At 40.7% G+C, this 12,408-nt stretch overlaps 1 protein-coding gene across 2 annotated transcripts in view; it reads left to right on the plus strand.

The window, feature by feature from the left end:
* The window catches only part of PIAS1 (protein inhibitor of activated STAT 1), a 60,131-nt gene that overhangs the window by 24,469 nt on the left and 23,254 nt on the right, over window positions 1-12,408 (plus strand). For both annotated transcript variants that reach the window (XM_065641559.1, XM_065641560.1), the window contains exon 2: window positions 2,936-3,380. In XM_065641559.1, the coding sequence (XP_065497631.1) occupies window positions 2,936-3,380 (445 nt within the window). The remainder of the gene's footprint in view (window positions 1-2,935; window positions 3,381-12,408) is intronic.

Here is a 12,408-nt window from a genome sequence, read left to right on the forward strand (position 1 = left end):
AGATGCAGCTGTACTGAGAGTGATCTTTTTACTACTCTACTTCAGGCAACAGGAAAAAAATAAAAAAGCAAGATTTCCTGAAGCAAAACGCTTTGTGTCTTTGCCCTTCAGCTTTGCTGGGTGTAACTAAGCCAGCAAGGGGTTTGAATTGTGATGAAGTGAGATGTGACAGGGGAAAAAAATAACAAATTGCAGCTATTTGGTGTATTTACTTTGTGCATTTGACAGCACTTGGTTTGTTTCCCTGCTATAATTATCCTGCCTGTTCTAAGATTAGGGTACCAGGGTGACATGGGCCAAGGGCTCGTAGGCTGGATGGTGCGTGTACGGGCAGCGGCACTTCTGGTTGAGCTGGGTTGTGTCCTCAAATAAAACACAACTGCGGTGGAGGAGGGGAGCGGAATTTCCACGTTCGGATTGCAGCGACGCGAGAGACTTTTCCCAGCAGGGCTTTTTGTCAGGCTCTGCTTCCCCCTCCGCTATTGACATGATCCACCAGCAAAACCCCATGGATGTGCGTGGGGGGTGTTTTATTTAAGGCATTGCCTCTTTTATTGATATTTGTGAAAGAAAGGTTTTGTATGAAACTGTTATAAACCCACAGACCTTTATTGCTGTTTTTTCCATGACTGTGTTTTTAATTGATGTATCTGTTAGTGTCGTCAACATTGCAAATAAAATTGTTCTCGTCCTCCTTTGTAAGGAATGCACCAGGGTGGGGAAGATCTGGGGAATTTTATTTATTTTGGTTTGTGCTTCTGGCTACACGATGGACCCTGCGTTCTGTATGCTTATTTCTAACTTGTCTATACCTTCAGAAAATGGAAAACATCCAACATGTAGCAGGAGCTTCTCTGTTAGCTCAATTATTTCTTAATCCTCTGTGGTTTTTGCAAGCTCGGGCCATGGGTTTATTACAAAACAAGAACGGAGTGAAGCTCTGAGAGGTTCTGGCTGTTCAGGAAGTGAATTTTCATGGTGATGGTAGCAGACATTAAACCCTTCAGCTGTAACTACTCATTCTATTGAAGAAAAGTTTGTAAAGCATTTTAAATAGTGTTTTTCCATGTTTCAAATGTATTTGTTTCACTTTCTTTTCAGCTGTCAACACTTCGGATTGTAACTGAAATGCCTTATTCTTTTAAGACATCTCCATTTCTACAAAGCACCTCATCTGTTTTCATTAGTAGCTCCATGACAGTCCCATAGTTGAAAGTGTGAAGTAGCTTTTCAGGGTATTCAGAAAAAAGAAAGCCGGCAAACTCGTGTTGTATCCAGCGTGTTTGTGGTCGTCTGCAGCCACGTCTGTCTCAGATTTGCAGCAAGGTTATTCAGCTCTGGTGCTGTGGTTCAACAGAGCAGAAGTTTTGTGGCAAATTTAGTTTAATTTCTCTGGGTACCTACCTCATTAAATACAGGAATAATCTAATTTCGGGCTTTTAAATAACACGACCTATTTCAGTATAGGGAAGTGCCTCCCGTGGACACCTGTGCATTGAAGAGATGTTGCAGGTGCTGGAGCTTTGAGGAATTGATAGGAGTTTCGGGCTGGTTTTGCTAAAGCTGGGGACAGCGTACTTTCTAATATTAGCACTTTAGGTTTAACAATTTATGTGAAGATAACTTGAGTAATGTATATGTCAGCAAACTTTGCACAGTTTGAAGAACTAGAAAGAATGGGAGCATTTATATTTCAAAGATGGTTTGCAAATGCAAGTGCTAGTTTGGTTATTCAACCTTCAGCGGCTGGGAAATTGCAGAACCCTGATATACTGAAGTAGCTTAGTCCCGAATATATAGTTCAAGTATTATTTTGAATTTGATCTTTTGAGATTGACTATAAAATATTAGAGAGTATTTAATGGTTTCGTACCGAATATCCAGATGGCCGCTCGTGGCTGTGGATTCCAGGCATTCCACTTGCTTGTGATGTCTTCGGAATCCCAAATTCTGCAGGAATACAATTTCAGCTGGTGTCACAGGCCTTGGGATGGTGAAAAAATCCCTGTCAAGCATATAAAGAAGTTTTTAAGTTGAAGATGGATTCGTGCGTTGACTTGCTGGCTCCTGCTTGCCTGGCGGGGAAGTCCTTGGTGCACACGGGCGATTGCTCGTGTCGCTGCTTTGCATCGGGTTTTTCTCGGTTCCCGAAGAAATGAAACAGTTTACAGGTCTTACCAGTGTGATTCATTAGACCATACTGGGAGACAGTAAAAGACTGTGTAAATGGTAATTAATAGAAGGCAAAGCCAAGCTCCCCCGTCCACAACAGAACGTGCAGCTCTGATGTGAGAAGGAAAGTGAATTGCAAGAAATTTGCTTTGACTCAATAACGATGACGAGGTTGCACACAACTCAGATTATAATTTCTCTCTTTCTTTTTAACATCAGTTGTTTCTCTCCTGTGTGGGTTAGTTATGCTGCATGGCAAAAAGTGCGGGAGGGATTGGAAGTGCAGTAGGATTCCGAGTTACGGGCTGGCACAGCTTGGAACTGTGAGAGCTGGAGACCTGGATGTGGTCAATGTGAGACTTGTTATTTGTCTAGCTGCAAGTCAAAAAATTTGTTAATGTTAGAGATGCTAGCAGGAGAGAGATTGGAAAATAGCTACGTTTACAAGCTTTATTTTGTGCTGGCAACTTGTCCTTCTCTTTCCCTGCCCTACCCACCACCCCGCCTCCCCAGTATTGCTGTCCTGAATTGCATATGGCAAATAGAAATCCCTTTAAAAATTGCTAATTACAGTCTGTCTTGGTAGATCTATCTGGCTGTGAACACGTACTGTTTTACATTATATTTCAGATAATCAGTGGGGGAAGAGCAGCGATGGTGTGCCTTTAAAAACTTTATGCTTAATGGGATTGAGCGACATTCTAATGTTAGTGTTTAAGATGATGTAACTTGAATACTAATTTTTTGTTTTGTTTCTTTTAAGCAAATGGTTATGAGCCTTAGAGTTTCTGAACTGCAAGTACTTCTGGGTTACGCGGGGAGGAACAAGCACGGCCGAAAACACGAACTGCTCACAAAAGCACTGCATTTGTTAAAGGCTGGCTGCAGTCCTGCCGTACAAATGAAAATCAAAGAACTCTATAGGCGAAGGTTTCCTCAGAAAATCATGACACCTGCAGACTTATCTATCCCCAGCGTCCACTCGAGCTCCATGCCAGCAGCTTTGTCTCCGTCTACCATTCCACAGCTCAGCTACGATGGCCACCCTGCCACGTCACCATTGCTCCCCGTTTCGCTTCTGGGACCTAAACATGAACTGGAACTCCCCCATCTTACATCTGCACTCCACCCTGTCCATCCCGACATAAAACTTCAGAAATTACCTTTTTATGACTTGTTGGATGAGCTGATAAAACCTACCAGCCTAGGTAAGGTTGCAAATGTTGTAATAGTATTTGAAGTCTTTTTTTTTTTTTTTTTTTTGTAATGGATGAATGCAGCTGCTGATGCAGTAACTGGTTAAATATTGCATCACACCAGTGTTTAGAGAATCGCTATTTTTGGTTACTTTTGGAACAGATTGTTCTACATGGAGAGACATCTTACGTAACACTCACTAGTTGTTTTAGCTGAGCCACTAAATATGGTTCAAAGATCCGTTTTATTTAAGGGGTGAGTTTGACAAGAAACAAACCAAAACTTAGAAGAAGGAAAAAGCTTGTCTGCTTTCAGTAGTTCTTATAAACTGTAGAGTTTAGTTATTTTTTAAAAAAAAAAAAAAAAGAATCCATCAAGCCCTCAAAATCTTCTCATCTGTGCCGGGAAAGAATGCCAAACCAGATGCTTGCTGTGATCCATTACAGCCTGAATGGCTGAGTTTAGGAAGACTTGTGCTCCTTTTGCAGTTGTGGCTACTTGTCTTTAAACTGTCTTTTGTATTAAGGTATAAATGACTGGTGTAGCTGCTGAGAATAATCTGATGCTTATGGAGTATTATATAACAACGTGTGATTTTTTCTGGCTCTGGTTCCACGTAGCGCTAAACAGTGTGGTTAACTTTTAATACTCTTAAATACTGCTTAAATACAATGGTCCTGTTGATTTCTGGGCTGCTTGCATGCTGGAACCTTCTGCTGTCTTGTAACCTTGGAAAAGATTCACTGTGAGAATGGCTGGTAGGAGGAGATCTGTGTGAGTAGATACGGGGAGATGGTGGGTGAGTGAAAACAAAAATCTCCTTTGCAAAAGAGATTCCTTGTAAACAAAACCGAGCAGGTATTTTACGGTAACAGTCTGCACAGCTCCAGGGATGCAAGAGGCCTGATACACGGGTGATGATGGGTCTGCACATTTCTGAAGGATGTTGCACAGTTGTTTGCATGTATTTTGTTTTAGCTGTGATACCTGAGACATTGAGGGAAAAACGGCTTTTGATAATCTCATCTTCTGGTTCAGGTATTCTTTTAAGAGGTGTACTGTGTTTAGCTGTAATCTAAAACCTAATCGATTAATAAGCATTCCCGGCAATGCTGGTGGTCTGGGATAATTAGATACTCAGTATGTGTCTCCATCACTTCTACATTATAAATACCTAAAAATAATGCTCTAATTTCAAGAAGACATTCCAATGCAGGAATTATGGTATGCATTTATTCCTGGATGTTGGAAGAACACTTTGCTGTCAGCTCCATGTCTGACAAACTGGCCCCAAATGGAGACATTATAATTCATGCTCTGTCATGTCTTATTGCTTGAGGAGTTTGTATACAATAGGATATTTTTCCCCCTTTGTGGACACTGAGTTTCAGGGTAAAAAAATGAAAGTGGGTGAGATTCCAACCAGATGCATTTTTAAGCAGTCTTTGTCCTTTCAATTAATTTAAGGGTATGTTTTAGGGTTTTGTTTTGGATGTGAATCCTGTCTGCAGATGTATTTCTGTTTGTCCGAAGCAATACTATTTAAAAGCTATTTTTCATGTGCTTTTTGGGGAAGAGAGAGCTTCAGTGCCCATGCATATGAGAATTTTTTTTTCCTTTTATAGTGGAAAGTAGTGTTGCTAGAGATCGTAAAATTGCTAACTATAAATGTCATGAAGGTATTTTAGAGTAATAAATATTTATATGTTAATGAAGAAACTATTGGATAAATAACCAGTGATATGCAGCTTTATATACTTTCAAAACAACTTGGAGAAATTGTGCTTACAGCTTAGGAGTTTTAAATGCAAGTGTGGAGCAGACTTGTATTAATTTTCTCCATTTATACAGTTTCTGATGCTTTAACTAAAAACAGTCTTAAATGATTTGTGGAATATTTCCCTGAAATGGTTTGGGCATCCTTCTCAGTGCTGCGAACAATGTGGGTTTCCTCAAATGTCAAATTTCTACGTTCCCTGGCTTTGTTTTCAAATGGCAGATGCATGTTACAAGCCCTTGGAACTTCTCCTGGGCATTTGGCCAGTGTTTCAGCATCTCCTGTTGCTGTTTCCCATCAGATTCCTCATGGGGTAGGGATAAGAAACTTTTGAATTTACTCTTTCCCTCCATCACAAGAGTGGACTGATGACCTGAATAATTGTATCCCTGCTTAAAATGGAACCTACTGGAATAGAAAATTGTGCGTGTGAGAGAGAAAGAGTGCGATCTCTGCTGATTTGGGAACCTTTAGGTTCTCCTGAAATGCTGATCATTACATACAAGTTGGGCAAAGCACGTCTTCGGATGCGATTCTTCCTGCTCTTTCCCAAGTCAAGGTGGAATTGCTCGGAAGGTTTGCTGTAGTCTTCTGTCTCATCAAGATGTGATTATTAATTTGAAAAGCAATAATTTGACAAAGCCTCAGGGAAGGGAGTTGCACAGCAGGGCCTTGAACATGCATTCTGTACCCAAATATTTCACGTAGGTGGGTAGTACACTAGCTAATGTGAATAACAGATAAGGAAATGAAATTTGCTAGCTACTAATGTCAAGAACAAAAGGAGGAAATGGATGTTACCTTCTTACACTTGCTTCCTCAAAATGTAGCTCTGACTTGTGATTAAAATCCACATGCTGACTGCTTGCCGGGCAGGATTCCTGGCGAGGGAGAACTGCAGCGTTTTAGGCATCCGACCCCTTCTCCCCAGCAGCTCTGGAGGATCTTCACCTGAGCATGGTTGGCTGAAGCGTGTGTCACAGGCCAAGGTTAGAAGACGGTTGGCTATCTTTACTTTTTTTTACTTCCCCTGGCTTATAGCAGCCCATACAACTTGTAGCAGTGAGTGGCACGTTTGCAGAAAAGCAGACTTGCCTAGTGAGTTGAACTTGTGAACTCGGCCTGTGCTTCCTAAACTCGGCCTGTGCTTCCTAAACTCGGCCTGTGCTTCCTAAACTCGGCCTGTGCTACCTCAGCCTGCTCCTATTTGAAGAACTGAACCCAGCAGCTGGGCCCTGCCGGTGGTGGGACTCTCCTGCTGTTACTCTGCTCGGACAGTGTAGTCTCTTCCTTCTGTCGGAGCATTTCAAGTACTCGACTCCTGCGTAGCTCTTTGAGAGCCAGGTGGCTAATTCTGACAGTTATGGTTGTGCTGGCTGTGCTGTCGGGGGATGGCAACATTTTCTTTACTCCCAAGAAGACTGTCAGTGGGCTTGTTTTTCTGAGACGAAGAGTTATCTGTTCATGTTCAGTGGAGCTGTTGAATTTGATCCATATTTTATTAGTCATCCACACTGCAAAATTGAGAAAGCATCTGTATTGGATATTTTTTTGTATAAGCCAACTAGGAAAGCTCTGTATTCTGAAAATATATGTTGGTGGATGTATCTGTACCCTGAGCTCTTGCAGCACTAGTGAGAAGTCTGAGCACTCTGCCCCATGGTTAACGGCGATTTGATGTCATTGTAAGACTGTTTTTTTTGGAGGAAAAGCTGTCCAGTTTGGCCTTGATGGAATGTATGAAAGTTGCCTTCTTATTGTGAATTCTCTATTTTGTTTTTTTTTGAATAGCAACTCCTTTAAATAGGAGAATTTTGGTTGTTAGTTTCTCCAGTGAAGCTGCAGCTTTCACTTTTTTTTTTTCCCCTATTTTCAGCCCCCAGTGCACAGATACTGCTAATTTGTTGTTTTTTAAGCATAAGGCCAATTTTCTAAAAGTAGCTTCTAACACACAGATAAGATCTCCTTTATGTGGTAAAATGTGTTTACTGTGAGATGAGTAACGAGTATCAAGGTTTTGCCAGCTTATTATGGAAGGGACACTAGATGGTTAAACAACATCTTAAAAATACTTTTTCTTACAGCATATATCATTCCTAATTGCTTTAACTGTGGAACTGTTTGAAAAGCATTTTACCTAGGTTTTGGGTTTTTACTTACCTGTAAGGAGAAATTAACCTTTTCAATGTAAAGGATTAAGGAGGCTGTGGGCTATGCTGCTCTTTTAAAAAAGCCGTCTGAATGGCATGTGGCTGATCACCCTACAGTTTATTTGCTGTGCTTCAGGTTTAGGCGATGTGGAACACGACATTGAAACTCGGATCTGAACCATGGAAATTGGGATTTTTCTCTCCAGGTCTCACTGTCCTGGCGGGTAGAGACAAACATTGGGCATTTTGGGGAGTCCGAGTATCACAGAAAGCGCCATGTGCTACCTGAGGGTCTCCAAACCGACTCCATCAGGTGAAAGGAGCTTCCAATGGCTCCACTGAGGCTTGTCTTGATTTAATTAGGCCTTAGTTTAATTTCTTAATCTGTGGACTCTTATGTCCCTGCACTCAAGAATTACGTGCTTACTAACCAGAATTCAAGCTTCTGACTTCCATTTAGCTTGAAATTTTCTTTTTGACTGTGATTGATCGTGGTTACTTGGACATGCTGTGTTCTTGAAGACAGATCTTGTGATCAATCTGACTAAAATCTTTGGGGTGACTGTAGTTCAAGGTACAACTGTTAAACAATTAAACAATTCAGTGCACTTAGAAGTCTAGGTTGGAAACTATACAAGTTTTGTTTGGCAAGTATTTCTCCCTTTCATATATCAGCAAGCTGATCTGTTGCTCTATGCAATCAGTATTATGGTTTATATGAAAGTCACGCTTTTACTGTCTTCTGTGTTTGTTATTTTTTCAAATGTACTTTGTGGGAGGAAGTTCAACAAAACACTATATTCTTAGATTGGGCTCGAGCTTTCTGGCTTCCGGCTCTACAGCTTTTAATCGTGGAAGAAGAAGCTGAAATATTAGCTCTGTCTTGTTCATGTGCTGTAGCTGAACTAGAATTACAGTGCGCTTAAGTTTCTTTTTTTTGCGTCCAACTTGTATTTGCATGTGGTAAGCCTCAAGTTTATGTACAGAGAATCTTTCCATAGTCTAGAGTCTGTTTAACTAAGAGAGAGCTTTAACCAACTGGGCAGCTCTTGTCCTGCAAGTAAAGGAGTGTAATTTATTACTGCTCACTTGAGCTGATTGCTCAATCTCCTCATGCGTAGAACTGAGATCACCCGAATTCCAGGACCTCACAGGTTATGGATGTTTTCAGACACTGCTGCTCTGGAGAATGGATCTAGGAAGCCACTTTGCTTCCCAAGATCAACTTAGGATATCTTTCTGATAATTGATAGTTTGGTAAGGAGTTAAGCTTGATGATCGTCATGAGTCCCTTCCAACTCAAGATATTCTGTGATTCCAATTAAAGCTTTTAGTAGAAGGAATTACAGCAAACCATGTGGTTGACTCAAAGCATGTGAGTAATCCATTAATAACCAGAGAACTAATCTAAGTGTGGAGTGGTCTCAGTTCTGAGTGTTTGGAGAGCTTCTGGCCTCGCAGCGATACTCACATTGCATGAGGGAGGAAGCTGGGCTATTGCAATATGTATTTTGTTAAGATTTCCTCTTGCGACCAAGATGTTGAGATCACTTAGAAGTTGTTGGAAATGCTGCTGGGACCTGGAAGTCCACAGTAACTTGGAATCTTTTAGAGCTACTTTAATCTCCCTTCATGGTGGCTTTTAGAAAAAGGTGGAATGGGTTATGCAAATCCTGGTAGAGAGCTTCCTAGGGACTCTGTTATCTAACCATGAACTTCAAACTTATTTTTTTGCCTTTCTGTTATGCTTCTAAAACTTTCCACTTTGTTGACGTGAGTAAGAGTGAACCAGAAGCAGGATACCCCGTGTAGGGTGTTCTGCTCTTTTGAAGTGTTTCACGTCTGTTGGTGTTCTTAGGCAGAGAAGCTCAGATTTTCAAGCCCGAATGGCAGGATTTGATTTCTGGGATATACATTTAGGTGCGTAAAGAAATCAAGAGACTTGAGTTACGGGAGGACCCAGTGACATTCCTTCCCTCTGGCACAATGATGGGGCAGTGGCGAGAGGAGGGCTGGGGTAGGTTGGCAGGGCAGAGAGTTCTGGCGCTGCAGGTCAGCATGAAATTGTCCCTTCATATTTACTGTAGGTCTTTAGAAATCTTCATTGCTCAGAAATGCTCTAATACGTGACTGATTAAAGAAAATAATCAGGCATAAATATCTATCCAATTGCACAGAGTTTCCAGCCGATCTATTCTGTTTATACAACGTATCATAGAGAGTTATAAAATACGTCATACTTATGAATTAATTGTAGCCTTTGGAGTATTTCCAGGCTATTTTCATATATAAATTTAGGCACTATTTCAAATAAGCTCTCTTTACTCTCTGCCTTTCCCATCCCCAGTGTAGCTCTGCCTCTTCCTTCTGAGCATTAACTGTTAAAAGCTTGAATCGAACAGAATCTAAAAATGATCTCGATAAATGCAGCAGAATGACCAGAATTGGAGTTCATTTTTTCATCTGGTTTAAGCTGAAGAATGTGGCATTATCACTTCACGGTGATGCCGTGGATTTGTGAGTGTAGTGCAGTTGTAACCCATGGAAATGGCTTAAGAGCTGGTTACCGCTGTCAAGGAAAGAATGATTTGTGTGTTTACTAAAATGCTTCCCTTCAAGTAGTTTTGAAGTGTTTTGAAATGTTAAGATTACGCAACAGCCATTGTGATAAGCGATTGAAACGAAATGGCCAAGATGCCTCAGCGAGTGACAAAACAAAAAGGGGAATCTGAGGTTTTTGTTGGTGCGGGACCCGGCGCGGCCGAGCTGCCGAAACCCGCGGCTGGTGCTGGGGCCGGCACAGCCCTTGGGCTCCGCTTAATGCAGCTGATGGGGTGTAAGGTCTGGCTTTGGCCTGGTCTGCCATGGCTCCAGCCACTAGCAAGAGGCTTTTCCTGCCTTCCAGGGGACAGAGTGGCTCTCCGAGTTGGGGTCTAGCAGGGCCGGACCTGATACCGCACACTAGGGATGCATTTAATGGGTAGCAGGAAATTCCGGGCATGGTGGGTAGTTGTTTTAAAGCTGCTTGATTGCAGGAGATAGCAGGAGCTTGGTGCGGGGAGGCTGTGGTTAACGGGAAGGAAATGTTTACGTATAAACGCTTGTTACCCAGGAACTTCATAAATTGTGGTGGTTTTAAAAGGGCCGCTGATGCATCCTGAGATGATGTGGATCCCCTCGTCGTTTCTCTCCCTTGTAGCTGCTTGGTTTCTGCTTATGTGCAAAAAGTGGTTGGATAAATGAACCCTGTTCAGGATTGATACAGGAGGTTTTGGACAAACTGCGTTATGAGGAGTGATTGTGTATGTAGTGTTGTGTTATGGGTTTCCTGGCTTCTGCTGCAATTGAACATCATTCAAAGCCTGTCTGAATTTTACCTTTTTGAAGGGTAAACATTTTCCATGCCCTGATCTAAATGCAGTAATTTTGGTCTAGCTTGGAGGCAGTGTATTAAATTTTCAGCAGTGATATTTGAGAGGGGATTGAACATAAATTGATACCATGCTTTCTGTTGTTTAAAAGAAAAAGCAAAGTGCCTGTGCTGTAACAAAATGAGGTTTCTTACCTATATGGGGAAGGTAAGCAAGAATTATTTATGTGTTGGGTGGGCAACTTCTACAATGTTTAGGTTTTTCTGCCTAATATTTTGACAAATGTAACTGATCAGCATTATATACTGTATTAAGTTAGTGGATAACCAGTTAGACATCTCTTGTTTATCTTACAGCACTTCGCAAAAATTTGCTATAGTCCCGATACTCTTACTTAACAAAACTATTTTTGCCTTTGGAAATCAACATGCAATTATTGGAAATCATTGGTAATAGGCCAAGTCAATGATAGCTGTTCTCATGGCCTGAACGTAGGTAATTACTGCAGTGTAAAGTGCAAGTTTAATTTTAGTCCAAGTATCTTTCTCTATTAGAAGGCAATATATTCCCTTTCACTATTTAATAAGCTGCACTTGGTGATGATAGATGGAAAAGATGAACTGTAGTTTATTGGCAGTACGATGGTCAGCTGCAGCTGCAGTAGGAAGCATCACTACCCCAACAATGTGATAACGTAAAATTCATTAAAGATTTGAAGGTATCTGTTCCTGAATGGAAATTTAGAGACTGGCTTTTTCTCAAGACAGCAAGAGGTATTTTACTGCAGAAAGATTGTGCGGCTATTTTTAGCCGTGGGTACTGGTGAGGTGGAACAGAATATTTTTAGAGCTGTAGAAAATGCAGCCACTCAAGCTGGGTTCTTTTTTCACTCTAGTGCTGTAGGGTTTTTTTAAAATAAAGAATAAAATTGGTAAGAAGTTTATGTATCATACTTCGATAAGTAATATATTCATTGTCCATATAGATATATATGTATATATATACACATACATGTATATACCTTCCTACAGAATTTTAAGTGGTTTGGTCCTGTGAATGATACTGTCATGTATAAAAATAGTTTTTGCTCAAATTTTGAAAACTCATTACTCGTATGAAACGTTTAATAAAATATAAAACTAGCAAGGCATAAATGGATCACTCTCTCTTAATACATACCAATCCCCTATGCTGTTTGGACTGTTATTTGAGTGACGGAAGCATGAAATAATTCAGGAAACTGTGATAATAGTGAGTTGGTAAAAAAATTAGTTTTGAAGAAGAAACTCTGCTCTGTATTGGTTTTGCAATGCTTCAGGCATTTTAGAGTTTCTTGTCCTAATGTTGAGGACCTGCAGAGGCAGTGGAGCTGAGCTTGCGCTGGTTCTTGGGATGTATGTGTTTACCAGAAAATGTGCGTTTTGTTCGTTGCCTTTCCCGGATTTAAGCTGGATGAATGAAGAAGCAGTAAATAGTCCCTTCCACCCACCCCCTCAAAAACGGTGAGATTCTGGTAAGATGAGAAGTTTTTATACAGCTTGGCTGAAACTGTTCTTGTTGACACTCATTTAATTACATTAGTCTGCTTGAAAATTTTTTTTATACTTCATTTTTTTTTAATATCTTTTATTATACTTCGGAACCTGCCCTTTCAGATATCTGAATTATTCAGGAAATTTTTTAGCAGCAAGATAAAATGATACTTGTGATTCAGGGTATTTTTTTAAATTACTGTGCCTTT

This window comes from Caloenas nicobarica, chromosome 10 (genome assembly GCF_036013445.1).
Source record: "Caloenas nicobarica isolate bCalNic1 chromosome 10, bCalNic1.hap1, whole genome shotgun sequence".
NCBI lineage: Eukaryota > Metazoa > Chordata > Aves > Columbiformes > Columbidae > Caloenas > Caloenas nicobarica.